This window comes from Melospiza melodia, chromosome Z (assembly GCF_035770615.1).
Source record: "Melospiza melodia melodia isolate bMelMel2 chromosome Z, bMelMel2.pri, whole genome shotgun sequence".
Taxonomy (NCBI): Eukaryota; Metazoa; Chordata; class Aves; order Passeriformes; family Passerellidae; genus Melospiza; species Melospiza melodia.
Window position 1 is genome coordinate 78,763,915 of NC_086226.1, and position 26,788 is coordinate 78,790,702.

The following is a 26,788-nucleotide window of genomic DNA, read 5'->3' on the forward strand; positions in this document are numbered from 1 at the left end:
AAGAGCAGTGGCAGTGCAGGGTGCCATGTGAGGCTGTGCCGGCCATGGGGAGGAGGCACAAACCCTTCCTGTGAATGAGGGCCATGCAGGGCTTGGGTGCTTTGTCCCAGCTGAGCCTCTCGGCTCCTGTGGTCCTGAGCAAGTGGCGGCCTTTACTGCAGAGCTTGGCTCTGGCTCTGGGAGTGGGCACAGCATGGCTGAGCACTCCCAGCCTTTACTGCAGGCCTCGGCTCTGGCTCTGGGAGTGGGCACAGCATGGCTGAGCACTCCAGGCCTTTACTGCAGGCCTCGGCTCCGGCTCTGGGAGTGGGCACAGCATGGCTGAGCACTCCCAGCCTTTACTGCAGGCCTCGGCTCCGGCTCTGGGAGTGGACACAGCATGGGTGAACACTCCCGGCCTTTACTGCAGGCCTCGGCTCCGGCTCTGGGAGTGGGCACAGCATGGCTGAGCACTCCCAGCCTTTACTGCAGGCCTCGGCTCTGGCTCTGGGAGTGGGCACAGCATGGCTGAGCACTCCCAGCCTTTACTGCAGGCCTCGGCTCTGGCTCTGGGAGTGGGCACAGCATGGCTGAGCACTCCAGGCCTTTACTGCAGGCCTCGGCTCTGGCTCTGGGAGTGGGCACAGCATGGCTGAGCACCCCAGGCCTTTACTGCAGGCCTCGGCTCTGGCTCTGGGAGTGGGCACAGCATGGCTGAGCACTCCCAGCCTTTACTGCAGGCCTCGGCTCTGGCTCTGGGAGTGGGCACAGCATGGCTGAGCACCCCAGGCCTTTATTGCAGGCCTCAGCTCTGGCTCTGGGAGTGGGCACAGCCTGGCTGAGCACTCCCAGCTTGGGTGTGGGATGAGGGACATGCAGGGTTCTGGTGCTGTGTCACAGCTGAGCCTGTCCGCTCCTGTGGTCCTGAGCACTCCCAGCCTTTACTGCAGGCCTCAGCTCTGGCTCTGGGAGTGGGCACAGCATGGCTGATCACTCCCAGCTTGGGTGTGGGATGAGGGACATGCAGGGCTCTGGTGCTGTGTCACAGCTGAGCCTGTCTGCTCCTGTGGCCCTGAGCGAGTGGCGGCCTTTACTGCAGAGCTCGGCTCTGGCTCTGGGAGTGGGCACAGCGCTCCCAGCATGGCTGAGCACTCCCGGCCTGGCGGAGCGCACCCAGCATGGCTGAGCACTCCCAGCTTTTACTGCGGAGCTCGGCTCTGGCTCTGGGAGTGGGCACAGTGCTCCCAGCCTGGGTGTGGGACACTGGAGGGGACAGCAGGGCCCCTGAGGTGCCGTTTGCCACCAGCTCACCTCATGGGAAACGCCTCTGTTTGGGCTCTCCTTCCACAATGGGCATGGTGTTGCTGCTTCCTTGAAGTATCTATCCATTGCTTTACATTAATCATACGTGGGTCAACATTATTATCTTCTTTAAATTCTCTATGGTATTACTAATGTACTATTTCTTTTTCTCCTCACAGCCATCTCGTTGGAAAGATGGTTCTTCATTTCAACTCCCTTTTTGGCTTCCCTGTCATACTCCTGTACCACTGGATGGGTTCAGCTGTGTCTTTGAATCTGGAAGATCCCAATGTGTGTAGCCACTGGGAAAGGTAATGCTTTCCTTTTGGAAAAATAAGTGATGTAAATTCTGATGTCATAATTTTGCTTTGCTTTGCTTGGCATGCTTCAAATTATTGAAGGCTTTTAGCTGTGTTTAAAAACAAGGGAAAAGAATTCATTTTACTGCATGGGCAGGTGAGTTCTTGGATAAGTAAAAGACTGTTTGGCAGTGGGCTAAATGCATCTTTGCATTGGGGGTTAGGATGCAAAGTACAGTGGTACTAGCAATGTTACACAACCATCTGGGTACTAGAAGTGAGTAAAAATAGCTCTTTCCAATTTAGGTGAAAAGAAGTTTTACATATGCAAAATATAATTAACCATATTGGAATTTGGCCAAATTTGATTATGCTGATTCCTTCCTATTCAGCACTCACAGGATCTGAATTAAGATTTGTTGTTTAATTATTTTGATGAGGTTCAGAAATTTATAACATGCAAAATGAAATTCATCATCAATGTAGTTGGTCTGTTTGTTCATCCAATTTCATGTGAATTGCAAAAAGCCACAGTGAGTTGGGAGAGGTTGAGCCTCAAGCATCTGCTGAACTTCTTTCCTTGTGTGAAGGTTATGATAGTGAAAACAAGACTTCTGGTCTCATTATAACTGTTGTGCCTGTAATTGATCAGATGGTCCATGAGAAAGTCTTAATTTTCACTTTTCACTTGAGGACATCAGTATTTCCTGCACTTAATGTAAACTCTGTTTTGTGCTTAGTCATGGGGAGTGCTGCTGAGCCACTGTACATTCATTTTTGATTATTGTGGCTGAATCTTTACAAAGAAAATTGAAACTTGTATTTACTTTTTTATAAAGTCTCTATATTAAAAGAAAAGAACAAACCCAACACGTAAGAACACTCTTTGGGAATTTACCTCAGCTTCATGTAAAGGATTTGGCGCCTCTGCCTCAGCTGCTGTGTACAGTTCATGCAAGAATGTGTATATGAAGTAGTCACCATATTAAATACCTGTTTGTAGTAGTCAGGAATTTGTCTACAGTGTTACTGTCCTGTATTGTGTGTGCTTTGTTTACAGTTTTTGTAGCTAGAAGTGGTTTTGGGGAAAGCTACAACATAGTGAAAACAAAATGGGAAAAATCCCCGAATATAATTATTTACACTACATAATGTAATTTAAAACTAGCCGATCAAAGTCTGCAGAAGGAAAAATATACCCAAAAATGCATTTAGCAAGCATGCCCACTTTGTTGCATGAACTTTCTTTTCCTTCTTGTGCTATCTCACAATCAGGGCAGAGCTCCAAATAAACTCAGTGCAACATTCTTGCTGCTGCCCAAAGCAGGTGACAAAAGGACAGAAGTATGAAAGGGCAAAGCCCCAGACAGAAGCTCCTAACTGCCACTGTCACTGATGTGTGCTTTAAATAAAAAACAGACCTCAGTCAGTGGTAAAATGATCTTTACAAGTGGTGAGAAGGGGTAGAGAGTGCCCTGCTGCCTCAGGGTGAGAGCCCGGAGCCTCAGGCAAGCGCCAGCATCCCGCTGGAATTTTGTTGGGCTGGGACAGCTGGGTGGATTAGGGCTGCTGATTCCTGCTTTGCCTTCTTGCAGGAAAACAGGGAGTAGGGCGTGTGCAGTTAGGGATGAGCGGCTCTGGAGGTGCTCCCCCTTGGCATGGATGATGACAGCAGGATGAGGAGACCTGGCTGTCACCCTGCACTGGGGGCTCAGGCTCAGAGAGGGGCTGAGTGGAGGAGAGGCAGAGCTGGGTGAGCTGTTCAGTGTTCTGCTGCTCCTGGGAATCAGTCCTGCTGCAGGAGCTTGCCATGCATTCCTGAATTTTCAAGCTCCCTTGCGCAACCCAGGACTGGCTGCCAGCACAAACAGCTCTCAAAGAGTTTTCTAGGATGATTCAATATTTTCCCCTTTTGAGACAGGGTTCTGCTCCTCTTGTGTCCTACTGACAGCTTTGGAAGCTCTCAGCATGGATTTGTTTCTAGGACACTGTATAATTGTGTAATTTGGCAAAAAATAATAGTAGGATTTTGTATTTCTGGGGGTGTGGTGTGGGTGGTTCTCTGTTAAAAATTATCCAGTAAGCAAAAGAAATTATGGTCTTCAGTATTCATTAATTTCTGATTGCTGAGTAGACTGACTGGTGGTGTGCCTGTAATGTAATTTTCCAGTAATTACTACTCAGGTGTATTTCTGTGTTAACATTCATTTAGTATTTAAGTGCACTGGATGTCTTCCTATAGGCCCAGTTTTTTTCTTGTAAAAACTTGATCCCTATAGGGGTCAAGTTTTTAAAAGAAATTTCTCAGAAAGTCCTTTTTTTCTATTTTGAGTGATAATAGAAGAAACCTCATTTTCTGTCTCTGTAACTAGTTGTTCAGTTATCTAGTTGATTAATAAAAGTTTCTACAGGAGAACACCTAAAATGCACTACTTCCATTTGCTGCCTGTTTGAGTTACAGCCATTCTCACTTTAAGAAAAGTTAGGCTGACATTACATTTCTTTAAATGTCGAGTAGTGGAATTTCATCAAATGTGTTACACAGTATGAACATGATGACTCTCTGCATGCTTATTTTTCTTTGCAAGCTTTCTGTGTCACTTTTTTAGGCATGAGTATTTTGTTATATTTTTTCCATTCTGTAACAGGATTCTGTAAAAGACCTAAGTAAATGAGACTGTACTAAAAGGACTTGCTTGATGATCTCCCTTTTTTCTCTCTGTCTCTCCCCAGTTACTCAGTTACAGTGCAAGAGTCATATCCACATCCTTTTGATCAGATTTACTACACCAGTTGTACTGACATCCTAAACTGGTTCAAGTGCACACGACACAGGTGATGTATAAATCCTAATATTGTCAATTTGCTTATATTGTTAAGAATCTTGACTCAAAATCAAGCATCATATGTAGGATTTTTTAGCAGTACTGTCCACCCTGTCTAACTGCTGTGATTTGTGTCAGCTGGAAAATGCCTGTCCAAGCAATGTCACCATGAATTTTAATAGCAGGTTGGGGTGTACCATCCCATGGAGTGCCAACAGAAAGCAAACAGCTTGCGAAAAACTAAATTCTCCAGACCCTGCAAGGTGTATCTGTTCAGAAATATCACAGGGAACCCTTGTGTTCTGGGGGAAGTAAGTTTATGCTTCTTGAAAGAAAAGTGAAAGGATTTGTTAAAGGAAACTTCCTGTGCAAGCAGAAAGCAAGCAAGGGTTGAGTGATTAAAAACTGGTGACATCTGTGAAGAGCGTTTTCCTCAGAGGAATATGCTGATAAGTATGAACCATCACAAGTGACAAATTCCCCATTCTTTTCCTGCTTTCTGACCACCCCTGAACCTAAGGCGTGTCAGGAAACCCCTTGGACTCTTAAAATTAGCAACAGATAAATCAAGGCAACTTGGAACACTTTATTTCTTTTCTTGTGACACCTGAATGTTTTTTTTAAGATGTGTAAGAGCGCATCCTCTGGTGCTTCTGAGTCAAGGTATGTGACAAACACTCCTTCCTCTCTTTAGGATCAGTTACCGCACTGCCTACAGACATGGTGAGAAAACGATGTACAGGCGCAAATCCCAGTGCTGCCCTGGATTCTATGAGAGCAGGGAGATGTGTGTCCGTAAGTTCAGCTTCTTGTTACCATTGTTTTGGCTTTGAAACTGTGCTGGTGTGACTCCCCTCTGATGGGTGGTTCTGTGGAGGCTGGCTTGCAGGAGCTCAGTTACTCGCCAGCAATGTGTTTGCAGCTCTCGTTGGAGCCAGCTGAGGCTGAGATGCAGATGCAGGTGACAGGATGGTTGGATTTTAGGTGTCTGCACGGCCAGCCAGCTTTCATGTGGTTCTAGCTAATGACCGTGTGGAAAATGCGTTGTGCAAGCATCAGTGTTTTAAACACAAGGTTTAAAACCATGAGGGACGTGGAAGTCTTTTCTCCTTGGAGCAGACCCCAGCAGATCCTCATGCTGAGCCACTCTTGGGGGTACAGAGGTCTGTAACAAATCTTTGGAGGTCTCAGCACCTTTTTTGGGTGGCACATACCTCTGTCTAACCCAAAATTGGGAAAATTTGTGTCTGGGGAGTCTGGAGGCACCCTTGGCTCCGTTCCTTGTCTCTCTCGTTTGGCCTTGTGCAGACCTAGGGAGGTCTTAAAATGGTGTTTGATAAGAACATGTTTTATGTCCTGGAATTTGAAAAGAAGAAGCTTTGATTCAAAACATTTTCTGCTTGTGCAAAAGCAAGGTCAAAATATTTTTTAGAAAACTAATATATCTGATAATAATAAACTAATATATCAGACTGGTAATCCTTTTAGCTTTTTTTTTTTTGGTAATATGTATATATTAGACTTACAAGAACCAATTTCGGACTACATTTGGTTATTATACAGCCTGTGTGAATAATGATATTTAATTTTTTTATGAGGTAGAATATTTTTTGAAGTGTGTTACAGTTTGATTTGTGATGTGATGACAGGTGTGATGGTGATTCTCTTATGTGACTGCAGCTTTTACACAGCTATAGCATATGTAGTAAATTCATTGTGTTAACACAATGACATTCAGAACCTGAAAAGTTCAAATACCATTGGACATACTAATTTTTCCTGTTATTACATGAAAATATGCCTGATTATGGTACTCAGGACATACCTGCTCTGACTTCTGAAGTGATTGTGCAATGCCTTAGACTTTAAATCATGTGAAAATACAGATCCTTCAGTGTAGCTGAGTTTGCAGTTATTTGACCTTGGAAGAAAGAGACCTTCAGTCTTCATCATCTCCAGCTGGAGCATTTTCATTACTGCAATTTTATTTCCATGCTGTGTAGATTATTTTCTTTACCTAGTGGAAGGATGTAAGGTGCCTCTAAAAGGCTAAAATTCTTGTGTTGTTGTTGACATTTTGTTGTTTGTTTGTTCCTTTATTTGACTTCTCAATTTAGAAAGGTAAATTAGAAAAGTCTACTGTTTAGATAGTTTTTGTATGACTCGACATTGCATTAATTGAAATTTCATCGCTGCTTCTCAAAAATAATAGGAATCTGTGTCATTTTGTCTTTAGGTGGGTTGACATGAAAGTGTATTTTAATTTTAATTCCAACATTATATGCAGTCAGTACTTGGACTGTTTATAAGAGTGTAGTTATCTTGTTAGTGAGTACTAATTCACTTTCACTAAAAAAATGTGCTTTGTGCTGTCCTCATGAAACTCCTGTTCACAGAGGATACAAATAATGCACAAATTTCTCACCTGTGTCTCCACTACTGCCAGCACCTCTGTGGAGCAGTAGGTGAAGTGGACCTCAAGCTGTTATTTTACTCTTACGTTTAGACCTGACACACTTTCTGAGATAATCTAAATGCAGTTTATATGCGGATACAAAGGCAGAACAGTAATTCTGTGAAGTTGTGTTAAGGAGCTGAATCCTGGCAGAGTGGGTGACTGAATTTCTTAGTTACTCCAAAGAATTTCCTGCCACTTGTCTGCTACTATCAGTGGCAATCCCTAGGAGATTTGGCATATGAATACTAGGCTTAGCTACAGACTAGAAACTTTTTCAAAAAGTGCAATTTTTTTTTTTTTTAGTGTGTTTCTGAAAAGGAAGATTTCAAATGTTTTAAGACATTTTCTAGTGGCTTTCTTGAAGATGGACACACAAGCAAAGGCTGATTGTTCCTGGCAGCTTGAACATTTGCCTCACTTAGTTTCTAACAACGTAGTACATTTCTAAGCATCTTAATGGAGAAGTTTTTATCAATCTTAATACTGAATTTCCTCAAAACATGAAATAGGAAATGCGCCATTCATCTTAAGGTATAACTGGATATCATTCACTTTACTAGCAGTTAGCCATCAAGCACAGGAAACAAGGATCAAACAAGGGATCAAACAAGAACACTGTATGTTGTAGCATACAGTGTAAAAGTGAAGGATATATTTGAAGAAAACATGTTTATAGTGTTGTTTAATAAATGATTTATTTTTTCCCACGACAAATGCTTGTTTCAATTAATTTGGAGGAAGTTGGAGCTAAACCTTGCAGTCATTTAATTTATGTGCATAGGAAGTGTTTCAATTTTATGTTAACTGGTTTATGGCTGGCTTTTCAAAGTGAAAAAGAAACAGATCCTAAAATGCATGCATAAACTTACATCAAAGATAAAAATACATTTTTTCAAGTTTTCTTTTTAACATCAGATAATGAAGGCAAGAGTGTAGAAAAGATCCTGAAAGAACAATAAGGCACAAAAAAAAGGGGAAATAAGATGTAAAAGCCAATGTGCAAGACTAAACCCAGATTGCTTTTCTTACAATAATTGAGGTTTTTCTTGCAAAAAAAGAAAACATGGCAATTGCTGCCAGGGAGTTTTTTCACACTCATCAGTAAAAAAAGAAGGCCCTTCATGTTAAGTTTGTCACCTACACCTGCGTATAAGCATTTTTTTTAATACCATGCCAAACAATTCCATAGAAAACCAACAGAAAGTATTTCATCTGTTCCTGGTGTTATTCACATCTTTTCAGCTTCATCTAGGTCATTTTTCTGTTGTCCTCACCTCTTTGTAGCTCTGTGTAGTAAATTTGGACACGGTTCTCTCATCCCCATATCCACTGCAATCTTCTTTTTTAACATGTGCTGTCTCTTACAGATGTAGGATTCACTTGCCAAGAATCAGTTAGCCCAGAAGGTGTCTGGAGAATAATTTCTTTTGGTTAGAGAATAGGTTTTTGTGTTTATCCAGAGTGTGGATCCATGTTCTGAGCGCGGCATGAGGGGCAGCGCAAGGAGCTAGGTCTGGTTTCTTGCAACGTCTTTATTTTTCTGCCCTGCTCCAGCTGCCTCACAGAGGAGGTGGTGGAGCGTTGCCTCATTGCATGTAGGGCTCAGTGCTCAGAAATGCGGGCTGGGGATGTTTGCATTCCCTGGGTCGTTCCTACGAGTGCTCACACTGCGTGTTTACAGTGACCTGCTCCTGCCTCACGGCTTGCTGGCAAGGGTTTCACACATTTGGTTTGTGGAGAGCCTCAGGGCCCAAGGCAGCACTAACTAGGAAGGAATCTCCAGAGATGCAAGCGATTCACGTCAAGTTACAAGACTAATGGAAAATTGTGATGTATTATTTAAACTCAGTCTTTCCATAACACATAAATAGGCAACAGCGCTCTGTGTTGATGCCTTGCTTCATCAAATGTTTAAAAATTATTATTGTCCCTGTTGATTTCTAATGAAGATCATTTTAATGCACGTCTGAAAAGCAGCTTGTTAGAAATAGTTGAGAATTAAAACTGAAGGCTGTAAAAATAAGCAGTTAATGGCTGGGATCCCGTATAATAAAAAATTTTTTATTTTATTGATCTTTGTGTGGTTTTCCTTTTTCTTGGACACACTAAATGTAAAGATGACCAATGTGCTTCATCATCTTTAATTGAGAAAAGCCCAGAAGTTGCAAGTGTTTTACCTAAATACCTAATTACTCTAGAATATTTTCGGTCATTCAGAACCCCAGTGATTCATATGTAGCCCCATGAAATTTCTTTTTAACATCCGCTTTGTCTTTTTCCCTTTAACTTTATATTCATTTATATAGCAGTCAGATTTCCAGTTTCTCTGGATATGTTGGTACAAAGAAAAATCTCATCCTGCACACATTTTCTAAGTTTTATTGTTGTTTAAAGTGGAAGGAAATTATTACAGCACATGTATTTTGGAAAATTAGGGGTACTTTGTGATTAATATGATGACAGCAAATTGTTGCTGGTCAGAGGTTTTTCCTCTTGGGTGTATTATGTTCTGGCATTGATAATGCTGGATATCAAAGTAATTTCAGTTTTTTTCTTAGATGTTTCAAACAAAAGGTCTGTTTCAAAGGAGGACTTATCTTAGAAACGTGTTTGCAATTCATAAAAAAGAAAATAAATTTAAGTGCACCCTGTTTAGCACTTAGAATAAAGGCTGCAGTGATTCATAAGTTTTATATGTCATGCTTTACTTCAATCACTGTCACTGTTTGTTTTGTTCTTCAGTTGAACTGTGCAATCATTTGGAAAAGTTGATACTAAAATGTCAGTGTGTTGCAAATCTTACTTTATCCATGCTGTTGCAGAAGAGCATTTCTTTGGATGCCTGCTGAAGTTCCCCTCTTTTTTCTTGGCATGAGGGTCACAGGATGGCTGAGGTGGGAAGGGACCTGTGGAAGTCATCCCATCCAAGTTCAGGCAGGGACAGCCAGAGTGTCTTGCCCAGGACCACAGTCAGATGGATTTCCAGCCCAGATCATACTTTGACTCTTTTTTCATTAAATTTGGACCACTTCCTCTGAACTATTTGCGTAATACTAACACATTTTTAGCTGGATTCTTCAAACTTAGGAGAAATGGAAGAGACTGAAGTGAAATATATTTTTAATAGACGCCACCAAATACACCGGTATTTATTTTGCTTTTAAGAGGTACTTGAGACACGAAAGAATTGGGTTAGGACTATTTTAGAGTATTTTAAAAGAATATTTTTCCCGGTGGTAGGAGTTCTGTAATTGTTTTTTTTATTCCCTTCTCTGACAGCTCACTGTGCTGATAAATGTGTGCATGGCCGTTGCATTGCGCCCAACACCTGTCAGTGTGAGCCTGGCTGGGGAGGACCCAACTGCTCCAGTGGTGAGTTTTCACCTGCTTCTGCCTGTCTTGTACTTTTTCCGTGGTGTTGTCCTCTCTTTTGGGCAGATAATCATCAGTTCTGTTCTGGGCTTCTGCTCTCTGATCAGGGCTTTTTTCTGAGTTATCAGGTTACTCGGTGTAACCTGATTTTTCTTCATTTACTTGCAAACACTGTTCCCACGTAGCAGCACTAATGAGCTTTCTTTTTTTTTTTTTTTTTTTTTCTTTATGTACTCGGAGACATGCAGATTGCACAGTATCTGGAGTAAAGACATAGTTTTATTTTACATGTAAGAAAATCTCACAGTTTTTACTTCACTAATGTGTGAAGTTTGATGGTGCCAAGTCACATTTAAAAGCTATGAGGAAAGCCTTCCTAGCAACTCTGTCCTCCTTTTTCACTCTGACACTGACTCAACCATTTTTCCCTTCTCTCTTCACTCCCTGAACTCTCAATGTCTTTCCATTGTACTCTGGTCAAATTTCTCCCACATCCTTCCTTCTCCTTTCCCTTTGCATGTGCAGGAGATGAGGAGAGTAGAATTGTGTGGAACACAAATCATTATCTTTTCTTCTGAAATACAGTTTCTCAGAGTAATTTTCCAATTCATTATACTTCTTTATTTATTCCAGCCTTGTGGCTATCTTTTTAAGATCTTTAAAAATGTATTTTTGAGGCTAACATAAAACCACATATTTTGATAAAATCAGGTTCAAGGTGGGTCTCTGCTAGTGATTGTGCAGTTGAAAGAAATGTATTTTAGCCAACAATAAAATCAATTGTATTTACAAGTTAAAGTCCATAGACCTTGTAAATCTCTAACAAACAAATTGCAAAGATACTACACTGCTAATTTCCTTAGTACATGATTCCTATAAAATTAATAACTCCCATTATCTTTCTTTTAAAAAAGGGGAAATGTTCTTCAGTTTTCAAACATGTTGCTATCATAATTCATCTGGAACTGATCTGTTGCTCCAGCATCATATTTGTTGGCATGAGGAAGAATTTAACTCTTTTAAAATTAACTACATTTTTTATGTAGTTTTTTTGCACGCTTACATGGGATTCATGTATAGCTCCGAAGAAACACCCAAGTTTTGCATAAGGCATAAAACTGAAAGAGCCATTGTTTCTTCACAACGGAGTGTTGCTGTAAGACTGGTCTTAATCTAATGTACTGAATTGTCAAAATAAATTGTCAAAACATGCTATCTTTCTTTCTGAAAACCTTATGCATTAAGCTCTTCTGTAACTAATCATACATGCAGAAGAAATGTGAATCATTAGACAGCACAGATTGCAAAAATACTGTTATTTACTGAGATTTTCAAGCCTGAAAGTGTGCTTTAGATGAGACAGGAACCTCTAAATCTGCCTTTGGAAGTAACCCTTCCTCTCGCAGGATTTCTGTCTGGTATCATTCACTCTAGGTACACCTCCAGCTCTTTTCCTCTGCTTTTTTCTCAGCTGGTTGCCTTTTGTGTACCTTTGAACAGTGATCTCTGGAGAGGCTGGTGATCCTCTAAAGGCTCCTGAGTGACATCAGGGCTACCTGGAACTGCCAGAATTCGTTTGGGATTACTGCTGTAGCCTTAGGAGAAGGGGGTAGGCTGGGGAAGGGGATATTCCTGTGCATGTGCTACAGGAATATTTGTTCTGGGATTTATCCCCTTCTGCGTGCACAAACCTGAGAAAGTTGCTGATTTCCCCCGTTTGTCCTTCTGAGCTTGAGAGCTGACGTTTGCTGCTATCTGTCCATGATCTCCTTATCTGAAGAGCTACAGCACAGGTCAAAGTAAATTGAGGAGTAGTGGATAGTGTTGGAAATAACAGAAAGTGAGAGGGGCTTGGCTTTCTGAGCTTTTCTTGTTGCTTGCCCTACACAGAAGATTTTGGTGCTCTGCCTTTAGTTGTATTTTCTGCATGATCCCCAACTTGGTTTTAGCTTTAGTCACAGAAAGGTGCAGTGATACAAAATAAAGATATGTGCTTTTTTTAAATAATGTTTTTTTATATAGCAAGTTATTAATTCAGTAGGAATATGTGCATGTTGCCCTACTGTAATAATGTCCATCAAATAATCATTTTCATTACTTACCTGAATGGTGGAACCATATTTGAAAGACAGGCCATTGTCTTTGCAAGGCAAAGGTTCAGGGATTTTACGGCTTGTGATGACCAGATAAAATGCCCTGTCTCAAAAAGAGATATTATCCTCAAAGTGTGAGGTATTAGGCCAACTTCCAGATGCAGTCATCTGTTCATTTTCATGGATTCACACATATGGGAAGGAACTGTTCTACCTAGGGACCAAACATTTTATAAAACTGCACAAAGAAACATTTTCTTCCAAATTGCTGTCCCATCTCTATTGGAATTGTTTATTCTCCTTACAAAGGAATTTTATCTGCAAGTATCTGAGAACAGATTTAGTCCTGTTACAGCATCTGCCAACCCCCAAACTGATTTTTATCTGTTGTTTCTCAGGAGGGAATAAATTTTTTGGGTGACTCCCATTTCCTTTTGTAGCAAATATTGCCTCCTTATTGCTGTGACTCCTTGCCAATTCCTGAATGGTTTAGGTTAGTGGCTGCTCTCAGTTTAGGGAGAGGAGGCTTCAGGTTTGACCGGAGTGCTGAGCCTGTCTTTTTTCAGTGCTCACTTCTAACCCAGACTATAACTCTGCTCCTCACCGCATCCTCTGCCTTTCTGAAAAAATTACATCCCAGCTGAGTGGGAAGCAGGATTGGATCTATTCTTCAGCAAGGAAAACCTGAGTTGTGGCTTAGCAGTTTTGTTAATTAATGTTTCCTTGGGGAACATTTCTGCACAAGGTTTAATTTTTCTTCAGGTGTTTTCTTTTTATCTAAAGGAAATAGAGTGTATTAGAGAGTGTTTGCTTGCAGTGAAAGTCAATGTGAGGTGGGTCAAGAAAGTGATGATAATGTGGATATATCTGAGAGGAAACACCACTTGGATCAAGAGATCACTCCTTTGCAGAACATTGCATTCTGGTGGGAGAGATGACAGTCGTGCTAAACAATTTATTCCAATACAGATTTATTGACTGAACACAATAGTCAGGATAAAGGAGTGGACAGAAGATGTGTTGAGTGAGAGGAGCAAGTGAATCAGCACAATCCATAAGTTATCAGTTCCCCTTTGAAGAAATACTTTTGAATTCCAGGAATAGAAGTTGGTAATTTCTGGGCTAGGGACAAGTGCAGTATTAACAAAAGTGCATAGAGTGATAAATGTAGGTTAAACAAATAGATTTTATTGAAGAACAAACAAACTGAAACAAACTTTTGCCTCCCAAATGAAACTGTTTTCTCCAATTTTTAACTGGCACGTGTGTGATTGGGTTGTTTTTAAGAATGCTTTTGAGTACAGGTTGAGAATAGAATAGTCTTCTGTAGAACTTGTGCTAATAGTTGAATTATGTGCTAATGTCTGTGTAGATGTGGAGATGATCAAACCCTTTTGTACATTTGTAATTTATGTTTTCTGCTCACACTCCTACAACACTACTTTATCTCTATTTATAAATGTTATTTATTTATATTATTTATAGATATGTGGTATTATTTATATTTATACTATTATCTATATTATAATGGATTATACATGAACCTGATTGTCAGTTTTGGGTGAGTGTGAAGTTCAGATTAATTTCCTTTACATCTATTTATATATGTTATTTATTTATATTATTTATAGATATGTGATATTATTTATATTTGTATTATTGTCTATATTATAATGGATAATACCTGACCTGATTGTCAGTTTTGAGTGGGTGTGCAGTTCAGTGGGTGTCCTGTCCACAACCAGGACACTCACTTTGTTTTTTTCTTCTCATGCCTAGCAGTCCGCAGATAATTCCTTCAAAATCAATAGGACACTTCTGGATAAGCTGGAGCAGAGGCAGAAATCAATATTACACTGACTAGTCTGAAATGGTTATAGCCTTGTGATCCCCCCCAGCTGGCATGAGTGGTAAAGCAAAAAAGGGAAAGACATGTCCTTGATTTATGACCAAACAATGTTTGTGAATATGGGAGTGGGATTTTTCCATTTTTATTGTGCTGAAGTAATCTTGATACTTGTTTGAATCACTGGGTTCTAATTTGTAATTTGATTCTGTTGGTGATTAGCAGAGCTTTATTGGGACTATAGTCTGAAGTCATGGGAGTAGAAAAAGTGGTGTGAAGACATAATTTGTCTCCGGGGTTTTGTGAAGCATGAGAAGAAAATTGGATTTTTCCTTAATACATTAAGCTGCAGGTCTAAGGCTGGCACCTCAGAGAAACCTTTACCTTTAAATGGGCTTTATTAAGGTAACTTTTAAACCACAGCAGCTCTGCTACTATCAGATTTCCTTCACAGCTGTGGGTGTTTTGTAAAGTCTGCAAATTCCATTAAAATCTCGCTGTTTTCTCCATGGGCCTTGGCAGATGCAGGCCGTGGCAGAAACTGGATCCCTTGGCACTGCTGTGTGTGGGACACTCACGTGAGCCACGGCAGTGCCAGTTTCCCAGTGCAGCCCTGGATTTCCTTTAACCCTGCAGAGGTGCATGTGTGGGTTTTCCAAGTGAGACAGCCTCCGTGGAGCCTGCCTGGAGCCACCTTGCACACTGATGGCACAGAGTCCTCCTAAACTGAGCTGCTTTTTCTGGGCCAGGGCATTGCTTTCCCTTTCCCTTTTTCTTTCTTTCTTTCTTCTTTTTTTTTTTTTTTTTTTGACCAATGCAGCTTGCAAGATACGCTAAGGGAGTTAGCTCATCCCTGAGTCTTCCAGGCCATCCAGCAGGCTGCAGAAATAAGTTCTGGTTTTAACCACATCCTTGCATTAGGAAGGCGCTTGGTTCCCAGAACTGGGAGCTGGTAAACACACAGGCAAAACTGCAGAGTGTCCTGGCAGACAGCTGTTTTACTTTTATGGAAAATGTAGAGAAATGACTTGTTCGAGTAACGCAGAAATGCCCCCAGCCCAGCTCCCAAACAAAAGTGCCAGCAGGTCATAGACAATCTTAACCTTGACCTGTTCATATTTAATGTGTCTTCCCTGTGTTCACTGCCCATAATTCTTCTGTAATTATTGCTGCTGTAACTTCCCTGACTGACTTCTCCTCAGTTTTTCCAGCTGAACACTTCATTTTTCCCTTTAAGGAGGCTGAATATCTTTGAGTTGAGAAACTAACCCACCAGCAAGTCAGATGAGGTGCAAATAGGAAAAACAGATATTAATGGAAGTTGCCATCACCTTCAATTTTAACAGTCACTGCAGTGTCACTGTGGTAGGTAGCATCAGAATTTCCAGGGCTACATAGCACGTCTGCTTGTTTGGAGGTTCAGTACAGCTATGCATTTGAAATAATAATGTTCTTATGTTTAGCATATCTTTGGTGCTGTGAACCATTTTGCTTTGGAAGTCCTAGGGAAATTAATAGATTTTATGGCCATGTGTTAGAATTTTGCTTAATTACAGTATCACTCTTTAAGCAAAAGTAGAAACAAAAAAAAAATGCTTTCTACAACACAGAGTTACTAAATTTACTTATATTGAGATATACTTAAAGGAAGGCATTCCAGTAAATGGTGGTAGTTTTATTGCTTTGTAAATTTTTTCTGGACCAGAGAAACTTTTCATTTCTGCTTTTCACCGTTTTGGAAACCCAGTAATTTGTACTGTTTGCCTAAGCTGATTTTTTGACTAAGGTCTATGTTGGGTTTTTTTTTTTTTCCCTACTAACAGTGCCTAAGTATTTTTAGTGCTGATTTCATTTCAATCTGCCTTATATATTGGTGAGCTTATATATTTTCAGTGGCTTGCTTAGTAGGTTTTCAAGGATGTGAGGGATAACATTTGTGGCCAATTTAAATAAAAACCAAACAATTAAGATGACCTTCACGTCATTGCAAAAAAAAAAAAAAAAAGGAAAAAAAAAGGAAAAAAAACCTAACCTATGGTTCTACAAGGATATCTGTGCAAAATCAGGTCATGGGAAGGATGTAGTACAAGCAGGTTCTTAAAATTTTTCCTATAATAATAATTATTTTTAACAGGTTTTATCTCAGTAACATGATAAAATGAACACCAACAACCATCTGTGTGTGTTTTCCTTATCAATTATCCATCCTTGTGTTCTGCTGTCCAAAGCACTTTAAAGAGTCTTGGAAATTTATGGCATGTGAAAGGCATATAGTTCCAGTCTTTCATGAGATCTGAAAAACACATTTTCATTGTTCTTCCACTTCACGGATCAAAAGGCTTTTATAAAGTAAACAAGAAAAAACCCTGAATTAAGTTTAAGCTTAGCGTTTTGAATAAAAATCCTTTCTTATACACAAAACAAAAAGTAACAATGAAAAATACGCCACAGGCTAAAAGGCCTACAGTATAACAAATGCAATCAGAGAGAAACAAAGGACTGAAAGAAAATTCCAGATCCAATAGACATGGCATTCTGAAAAAAAAAAAAATTCCGTGCATTTTTGTGTCTGGGATGTAGGTAAAGTAGGTCTTTTACTGAAAGACATTGGTATTTTGTAATTATTATGAGTGCTTCTCTGAAGGAAAATTAGGAGTTTTTATTAATATGCATGTGTCATTTTCATAGCATTTTGAGATGACTAGAACAGAGCAAAATTGAAAAAAATTACATGGAGAATAATCCATGGTTTTATGAAATAACACGTTGAAGGTTTTCTACAGGATGTTTTTATTCTAGTTTTCAGAGTAGCTGGCTTTGTTTCCTGGCTTTTTTGACTCATCTCTGAAGTTTTTGTTTGCCATGTTCCACATTTGCCGTCCAGGCTGACAGACAGGCTGATGTCACTGGGGAATTTGTGCATCTTGTCAAATTTAAAACACATTTTGAGTATTTATAGCTTTCAAAATCAGCCGGAATTTACTTTTACTTGGATTAAATTCCAGTTGGGAGAATTATTATCTGTTTCCTACCCTGCAGAATTATCCTAAGGGAAAAAAGTACAATCCATTTAGATCTGCAGATGGAAGTAGCAGAGAGTAGTTTCAAGAATACTCTCTAAACTTTCCAGTAGGTGTGATGTGACTATAGATCAGTGATAACATCCATATTTTTGTCATTTTTTTGCTTATAAAATCAACAGATTTCCCCTCTGTTGACTCTTGGAAGTCTCACCTTGGGGTATGTCCAGGGATTAGCAATCTTGTTTGTAGTAACAGGACTGTCAGTGGAGTACTCCTTTGGATAAATCAGTTTTCTCAATAATGTTCTTTTTTTACTCACACTCTCTATGGTTGGTCTTTGGGAAGGTTTGGGAAGGGAAGAGAAGGTTTGGGAAGGGAGGGTTTGGGAAGGGAAGGTTTGGGAAGGTTTGGGAAGGTTTGGGAAGGTTTGGGAAGGTTTGGGAAGGTTTGGGAAGGGAAGGTTTGGGAAGGGAAGGTTTGGGAAGGGAAGGTTTGGGAAGGGAAGGGAAGGGAAGGTTTGGGAAGGGAAGGTTTGGGAAGGGAAGGTTTGGGAAGGGAAGGTTTGGGAAGGGAAGGTTTGGGAAGGGAAGGTTTGGGAAGGGAAGGTTTGGGAAGGTTTGGGAAGGGAAGGGAAGGGAAGGGAAGGGAAGGGAAGGGAAGGGAAGGGAAGGGAAGGGAAGGGAAGGGAAGGGAAGGGAAGGGAAGGGAAGGGAAGGGAAGGGAAGGGAAGGGAAGGGAAGGGAAGGGAAGGGAAGGGAAGGGAAGGGAAGGGAAGGGAAGGGAAGGGAAGGGAAGGGAAGGGAAGGGAAGGGAAGGGAAGGGAAGGGAAGGATGTTGAAGCTATGGGCAGCTTCACTTTGTTTTCCATGCTGAAGCAAGGAAAATCACCTTTCACTTACTAAAGGCTGTAATTGCTTGAAACTTTCTGCAGAAACTGTGTTGAGACTTTTGAGGGCAGAGAGACAGCAATATGTATATGTGCCAGTGTTGGGTTATTTTAAATTTATACTTCACAATATTGCATTCCAAGGGAGGGAGTATTTACTCCCTGCTGTCTGTGGTAGGGAGTTTTGTTTTCGTTTTTTTTTAAAGGCCATAAAAATACATAAGCCTAATGAAGTGATAAGAATCTCCTCTGTTTTCCAACAGTGGTATGTATTTCCAGGAACACACTGCAATGTGTCTTGCAGAAAGATGGGTAAGATAGACTAAAATCTCATTTAGTTGTCTTGGTACTGCATATGAGACACCTGCAAGAAAATGACAGCAAGGACTGTAAATCTTAGTTTTGCTGTAGTTCTTCTCCCTCCCCAATGGCACAAAAAGAAGTTATCTTTAAAAATAGCATTGCAATAAACATTGTCTGGCTTGAGTATGAAGTTATAAGGGAAATTGGGGCATAGTTAAAAGGTAGTTGCAAGTTAGAGTTTCTAAGGAGGTCTTTCTTCTAAACTGTTTTTTGGCTTGGTCTGATAGCATTATTTGTTTATTATAGGCCAGTCTTTAGAGGAGTGCAGAGTTTTAGATGATCAAGGTGGGTTTGTCAGGATGAACTGGGAATTGTTTGAAGTTCTTTTGTTGCTCTTTAATGAAATCAACATTTTTAAGAAGCAGGAAAAAAACTTACAAGCACATGACCGTATTTAGTTTAAAAGGTTTTTTGCTTATAAAGAGCAATAAAGTAGTTGCCAAATTCTACCCATGTGTTTCAGATTGTTTGAAAAAAATAATTTAAAAAGATAAATTAAAATATCACAGCTCCTACCATCCCAGCTTGTAAATTACAAAAACCACTCGCACAAAACCACATTTAACCCAGCACAATAACAATGTGTATTACAGTTATTTTACAAGGAAATCATATGCTATACAGGAGAACTTTACATCTTCAAAGATGCTACGAAAGGCCCCAAACTGGTGGCATTTTCCATCACAGTTTTCAATTTTTTCTCAAAGATTGTTCTTTTACCATTGACTCCTTAAGCTTCTCCCTGCTTCTCAAGTCACTTGGCCCTCAGTGTCACCAAGAATTTTTATGATGGTAGACCTTCATACTTAGAGATTCTTACCATAGTGTTCATGTTAAATAGAATTTATGCAATGCAGCGCTTTTATTCCAATTCCTGCTTTTGCTCAACAAAGCAGAGAGCAAAGTTCTCCTTCAGCTGTCTGTGGCGTTGTGTGATGTGCTTTGTGCATACTGTGGTGAGAAAAAAAAAGATATTCCCAGATGAGTAGTAAAAGAAAAAGATTATAAGAAGATGTGACATTAATACCACAGTGTTAAAAGTGGTGTTTATGTGTATTTTGTTTTTTTCCCCTACAGCATAAGATGAAGGCAGAAAGGACCCTGTGAATCTGATACAATAGCTGACGGGGGGAGGCTAACTTTTAAAACATAAAAAATACCTGAGGGTGAATATAATGTGTGAAAGGTAATGAAGGCCTTTTGTAAAGCAGGTGTTCTGTGTAAGACGGAGCAACAATGAGCCAGTTCTCTAGGATCAACACAGAAAATTAATACTGGTTTCCTGGCTGGGTTTGGCACCTCTGAGTAGTTCAGGCTTTGATTAGGGCTGAGATACACCATCCTTGTGCTGAAATAAATCTGAACCTTCCCTTGTCTCTGTGCATTGCTCCCCTTTCCCCTTGTGCTGAGAGAGATGGTGTGACAGCTCTGGATCTGTTAGAAAATCAGTGTATGAGGATTTTTCAGGTGCCTGCTTGTGGAGTGTGCCCTGTGGCCAGGTGCAGCCAGCACAGCTCCGCTTATTAAACTCCTGCTGACACTCTGCAATGTGGCAGTAGTCATTAGCTAACTCCAGGGATATCCCATTCCACCAAATTAGCAGATATGTGTGACTTCCAGCCCAGCTTTCTCAGTGTTTGAATCCTAGAACTAGTCTGATGTAATAATTGTATAAAAGTAATCCAAATTTGCCACAGGAAATATTTCTGCCCTTTGCCTTCTTTTCTAGTAGTAAACTGAGCATCAGTTCCTGACAAATCACTCTGATTTCCCATGGAGAATTTTATTGATGATCAGTCAGGGGAAATAGAGTTAAAATACATGATTTATCCATCTTGTTCAGTATTATTATTTATTCCCCATAATTCTGCACATTTCTCCACAGTTCTGCCCATAAGTCACAGGTGGATGGAAGGCTGGTGACAGACCTTGTGTGAAGGGTTGTGGCAAAAGTGCACTGTGCTGGGGCCGCCACTGGAATGTAATGAAAGATTGCAAAATCAATATTTGTTGTTCACCTGATCATTGCTGGGAGAGTGGTCCTGAGGCTGGGTGTTTGCCAGCCATAGGATGTGCTTTTATTTTAATGATTTCCTGCAAACATAATGAGAAGGTCGTGCCAGGAAACTAATTAATGGTTATGTACTGGGCAGTGCATCCTGCCCAAGTGAGGCTGGGTGTTGGATGTGGGGACAGATGCTTTGTAGGAGCAATCACAGACTCATTGCACTGGGGCTTCAGGAAGCTGCAGGAATATTGCTGGCTGCACCAAACACCCCATTCCCAGCAGCTGGTAAAAGAACACCACCACCAAGAATAAATCTCTTGCCAGCCCCATCTTTGTAGCCAAGGGCATGTTCTGGCTGCTTGCATCGTTGCCTGAGCTCTGCACTGGAACAGTTGGGGTGTGGCAATCAGTCTCAGTTCTCCTGTTTATCACACATGTCTGGACAGGGCTTGTTGGGTTTTGGTTGGTGGTTTTTTAATATTATTATAATTACTTGTTTGATTTTTTAATTAATATTTCCATGAGGAATTGCAAAAATTGAAATTTTGTCTGAAACAAAGAAGACTTTCATCTGAATGCAAACTAATATGTTTAAAAAAAAAATTAGGGGTTTCTGCTCTGCCGTGATAGAACACATAACTGTCTCAGGCATCTTGACAGCCATACATGTATTTTTTATACCCAAAACAGTTAGTTTCCTGCCCGGTTGAGCAGGAGGGTTACACATTCTGCTCCATGCAGACATGCTGAAAATGTTTAAAGTTATCGTGGCAAAAGGCAATTTGGGAGATGCAGTGTGCATCTCTCAGTGTGTTACAGAGTGTTGTAGGCCTGTTGTTTGTCCACAGCAAAACCCACACATCTTTAAAGACAGAGGCCAGTAATAAGATGGGCAGTTGTCCTTACAGCCCAGCAGCACTGCTCAGTGTTTATAATACATAACACTACTTTCTGCTGCTCTCTGTTTTATTCTGTGTAAGTGCTCACAGCATCTCCATTTATGGATGCATGTTCTAGTGACCTATACTGGGGGGAAAAAGGAAAAAAACAAAACAACCTTAAGGAGTAGATTCTTGAAAAGACCCTAATTCCTTTTTATTAGTGTAGCCTGGGTGAACAGCTCTTACAGCTGAATAATTCCTACCCCGAGGAGCATTCTTGAATTACTTTGCATTAGTCTAGGAAAGTGTGGCTGTTCTCTGCCTGGCTTTTTTGCCCCAAGAGAGGACTGGGAGAACAATGGTTGTCAGTCTCCAAGAGGAGAGCCTGGGCTTACAGTCCCTGCAATTGAAGCTTTCCCATTGTGCTGCTGTTATCAACAGAACATAAAAATAAAATCAGATCATTTGACCATATGATTAACACATTCCTGTTGAACTCCAGGTGACCCTAATCTCCTGGCTCTTTACAAAACCTCCTGTGTTTCTTAGGATAAAATTTCTTCCTTAACATTGAGTTCTTCTTTTGATGCTGAAATACCCTCTAAATGGTTTGCTTATAGAGCTTTAATGGGATGCATTGGAGCAGACAAGAAAAGATGGATTTGAGTGATTGTAAAGACGCATTGGATAATCAAATTTGTAACATCCAGATGAAGTTTAACCATGTAGTTGTTAATTTCCTATTGCTTGGTGAAGTGCTTCTTGTGGGTTTTTTTGCCCTGTCAGTATATTTGAGGATTGCAAAGGAAATATTTGCAATTACATGAACAAGTAGGAATTCTATGATTTGCCCAAAATCAGAAGTCTGCTCTGAGCAAGATTTGCAACTTCCTTGTGGGATTAAGAGAGTTGTTGGTGGATTTAGAATACATTTTTTAAGTTAGCTAGACTTCCCTCTGTAAAGGGAAGCTCATGGCTTGATGGTTGAGAGTTACAATGAAGTGTCCCAGACATCTTTTATGAAAAATCCTTTCCTTAGGATTTTTCCTCCTGAGAAGCTGAAAGACCTCAGGAACAAAATGTAAACAATGGTTATCTGCTGCTGTGGAATGCAACAGGTGAATTTTTGATTGGGCTCACATGGTTGTTTCTAATTAATGGCCAATCACAGCTGGCTCGGACTCTCTGTCCAAGCCACAACTCTTTGTTATCCATTCTTTCTTTTTCTATTCTTAGCCAGCCTTCTGATGAAATCCTTTCTTCTGTTCTTTTAGTATAATTTTAATGTAATATATATCATAAAATAATAAATCAAGCCTTCTGAAACATGGAGTCAGATCCTCGTCTCTTCCCTCATCCTTGGACCCTTGTGAACACTGTCACAAAGAAGAGTTTTGAGAATTAAGAGATTTGAACTTGTATTTAGTTTTCCACCTCGTGTTTATAATGTTGGCTTTTCTTGAGAAGAATGAATTGCATAAATCACATAAACCACGTCTGATCTGCCTGCCACAGTCCTTAAGTCTCAGGTTTTGGTTGTTAATTGCTGCCCCAATATGTGCAGGGTGTCTCTGTTTCGGCCCGCATGTTTGAAGAACGAGTCTGGAATCTTCACTTTTTGGTGTTGAGGTTGTTCATTAATTCTTATCTATAAAATTTTCTCTCTGCCCAGCTGAGATCTGCTTAGCAGGGCAGCCACAGGCACTCTGACTGCCCCTGAGGCGGTGTTGTCCTTTTATACTATAAACTACGTATAACATATCTACACTTAATTCCCAATACCCATCACCTATATTAGACAGTGCACTTCTACTCTAAACCAGTCCCAAAGTGCCAACATCACTGCAGAAAATGGAGAACAAGAAGAAGAAGGAGAAAGGCTGGACACTCCCAAGTTCCTCCACCTTGTCCCCATAACCCCCATACCAAAAATCCTAAAATCTGCATTTTCACCCTGTGATAATTTTATTATTACGCCATTCAAACCTGTGTGACTTTCAGGTCCCCATACAAAGTTGGCAACTTGCTCCAGGGGTCATAAATCAAATCCCCAGGTGTTCTGGGCTGTGTGCCAGGGTCTCCGAGCCCCCCAGCAGGGTCCTGGCAGCTCTGGACACCCGGAGGGATGCACTGAGTTCTGACCCGTAAGGACCAAGGAGGAGAAACCATTCCCCTTCCATAACTTCTTTCTTATTGCTGCACAGCCAGCTCACTGCGCTGTAACCACAAAAACTCCTTCTAAAACTTTTCTCCCTCTGCCCGTTTAGCGTGTGACAGCGACCACTGGGGACCCCACTGCAGCAGCCGCTGCCAGTGCAAGAACGGGGCCCTGTGCAACCCCATCACGGGGGCCTGCCACTGCTCTGCAGGCTTCAAGGGCTGGCGCTGCGAGGAGCGCTGCGACCCCGGCTCCTACGGCAACGACTGCCAGCAGAAGTGCCAGTGCCAGAACAGAGCCACCTGCGACCACGTCACCGGCGAGTGCCGCTGCCCCCCCGGATACACCGGCGCCTTGTAAGAAGCGCCCGGGTTGTGGGGTTTGTTTGGGGTGTTGGAGAGGTTAGATTCCATTTAGGGTCTTCATTCTGAGCTGGCGGGTTTGGGCAAAGCCATGCTGGAGGGTGCATTCAGATGTGTGGCCAAGAGGAAAAAGATCCTTGATGCGGATGGGTAAAAACGCACAAAAAGGAGAAGCAGTGGGTTCTTCGTGGCCGTCAGTCTGGCCACAGGTTTGGGAAATGGCATTGAAACATGGAGCTGTTTGGCCTTGGTCATGCCAGAGCTGTGTGAGCAGCAGGGAATGAGTGCCAAACTGCATGTAAAATTACTTATTGGGAAGGAGTAATTCCTGGAGTTCTGGGTCTGTTTCCTTAGATCCATTGTGTGGGTACCGCACAGCGCTCGGGGCGCATCTCTCTGCTCTCAAGAGCATCTCTCGGGGCGCATCTCTCTGCTCTCAGAAGAGCTCCACGCTTTTTGGCTGGCAGAGCTGATGGTGATAGCACTGGAAACAAAGCTGAGGCCTGTGCTAACGGGTGTCTGTGCTGTCCCCACCCTGTGCCCAGCTGTGAGGACCTGTGTCCCCCCGGGAAGCACGGCCCGCAGTGCGAGGAGAGGTGCCCGTGCCAGAACGGAGGCGTGTGTCACCACATCACCGGGGAGTGCTCCTGCCCGCCGGGATGGATGGTAAACAATGCTCCCTGAAACCCCCACAGCCCCCCAAAACTCCCAGAGCTGTGCATCTCCACAGGGGGAAAAGGAACAAGGTAGCAAACGAGGATAGCAAATGTGGTCTGCTTGTAGCCAGGAGTAATGAGAAACATATTTTAGCGTAGGGGATTGAAATAAAATGCTTGCGAAACCATCTGTTACTGAAAATGCTCCAGTTCTGCACTGCCTTTTTAACTGTATCAGATTCTGGGAAGCAAAAGACCTGAGTTTTGCTGTGACAAGGCAATATCCTTTAGATCTTGCCTGGGAGTCTTCGGTTTCTGCATGTAGGTTGATATTATAGGGAGATGACACTATTGTGGTTATGGATAGTGGGGTTTGTGCCTGTGTTTGTATGTCTGGTATGCATGGAAAAAAGCCCAAAACCTTTGCCTAGTGTGTTCACTGCTGGGGAGGAGATGGCACATCGGATCTTTGACATTATCTTTAGGCTTCCTTCCCTTTTATCAGAGGATAGGGAATTAGGAACTGACCTTGCAGCTGCAAATTACCTTCCCTTGCTATCAGGCTGCCTGCTCTGAGTTGGAAAACGATGCAATTGGAAGGTGATCAAGGCCCAAATAAATTCTTTAAGTACATTTGCTGATAATATTGATGGTGAGCATTTGATAATATTTTTCATTTAAATGTTTCTTTTGTGTGAAAATTCATATTTACTGATCATTTAATTACATATTATATTATACTGAAAATAAGCTGTGGCAGAGGCCAGTTTTTCACCAACTAGAGAGCATGCTACAAAATACAATCTCTGGTAGTGAGATTCTGTAGCACACCTGACTACCCAGCTGGTACCATGGCCATTTTTACTTTCTATTGCATTTCATGCTAGAAGAGCAAAATTATTGGTCAAGGAATACAGATGTTTGCATAAATTCTTCACTCACCTTTATCCACCTAAACAGAGCTACTAAAAATGAGATATAGCACATGAAGCAGTCAGGAAAACTTTACACTACTAGTATGTATGTTAAATTAATACATGACTATTTAGACCTTTGATTAATTTTCCACTCCAAGTAACTATTTAAGGGTAAGTTTTAATTGTAGAATTTTCAGTTTCGTGGAACATTGTTTTGTCAGTGTAACCTTTTTTTTTTTTGCTCTTTTTCTTGTAAGGGAGGTTTAAGATAGCCAGGTGCAAATTCTGCAGTGACTTACATTAGATGAAATACCTGGATGTCTTTTGTCTGATGAATTGCCTGTAAATACCTTTTTCTTGAAGTGGCTTCTTAAAAGTCTTAGGTTCTGATGTTTCCCTCACCACCCAGGTGCAATTAATTCCAAGGATGTAAAAGGCAGTGCAGAAATTCAAAACCCATGAAAGGAGCAATCATGCTACTTAAGCTTTTAGGATGTGCTGCTTTAAGTGAAATTGCAAACAGCTTTTTCATTCATCAAAAAAAAAACCCAACTTACCATAAAGTAGAATAATTGGGGCATTAGAGCAGCTGCTGATTCTTACACCTCTATTCACTGGAGGACATTCCTGGGTATATTGATATATAGCACTCCTGGTAAATAAATTGGGAAGAGATTGACATCAGTTAGCCTTTTATGTGTAAGTGTTTTCACAGGTGCTTAGAGGGAGTGTTTTTCATGAGTGTTTCACTTCCAACATGCAAATCCAGTGCTGGAACATGCCCCACATTTAAAGCTGGAGAAGGGTCCGGCCCTTCCAAGATCAGCACTGGGAGAGTAATACAGCATGTCCTTGATCTTCCTTCACGTCTTCCTTGTCTATTCAAGCTTCAGTCCCAACTCTAAGACTTCTCTTGTGCACTGCCAGGGCATGGTGTGTGGTCAGCCTTGTCCTGAGGGTCGTTTTGGGAAGAACTGCTCCCAGGAGTGCCAGTGCCACAACGGAGGCACCTGCGACTCGGCGACGGGCCAGTGCCACTGCAGCCCAGGCTACACGGGGGAACGGTAAGGAAACCCATTCCTGCCAGGCTGCTCAGCCTGCAGGGGTCTGCCACAGCAGGGCAGCTGCAGAGGCTGCTCGGAGGAGCAGTGGAAGCATCTGAGATGTGATTGAAAGTGCTGGTTTTGGTGATGAAGTGTTTGCCGCATCGCTCGGCTGAGGCCAGGTTGCAAGTTGAAGGTCCGTGTGAAAGAACACTGCGTGTGAAGGAACTGCTGGGTTTTCACTGTTTCCCTGGCACTTGTGTGAACCTTCCTCCCGTGGAGTGTCTGCAGAATGGTGCGGCCTGGGCTGTGCTGGC

The 26,788-nt window shown here is 41.5% G+C and overlaps 1 protein-coding gene across 2 annotated transcripts in view; it reads left to right on the forward strand.

Moving 5' to 3' along the window:
• MEGF10 (multiple EGF like domains 10) overlaps positions 1-26,788 on the forward strand; it is an 88,326-nt gene that overhangs the window by 18,559 nt on the left and 42,979 nt on the right. For both annotated transcript variants that reach the window (XM_063179961.1, XM_063179960.1), the window contains exons 2-8: positions 1,461-1,592; positions 4,314-4,415; positions 5,100-5,200; positions 10,143-10,235; positions 23,603-23,849; positions 24,401-24,521; positions 26,356-26,492. In XM_063179961.1, the coding sequence (XP_063036031.1) occupies positions 1,477-1,592; positions 4,314-4,415; positions 5,100-5,200; positions 10,143-10,235; positions 23,603-23,849; positions 24,401-24,521; positions 26,356-26,492 (917 nt within the window). In that variant the 5' untranslated portion in view covers positions 1,461-1,476. The remainder of the gene's footprint in view (positions 1-1,460; positions 1,593-4,313; positions 4,416-5,099; positions 5,201-10,142; positions 10,236-23,602; positions 23,850-24,400; positions 24,522-26,355; positions 26,493-26,788) is intronic.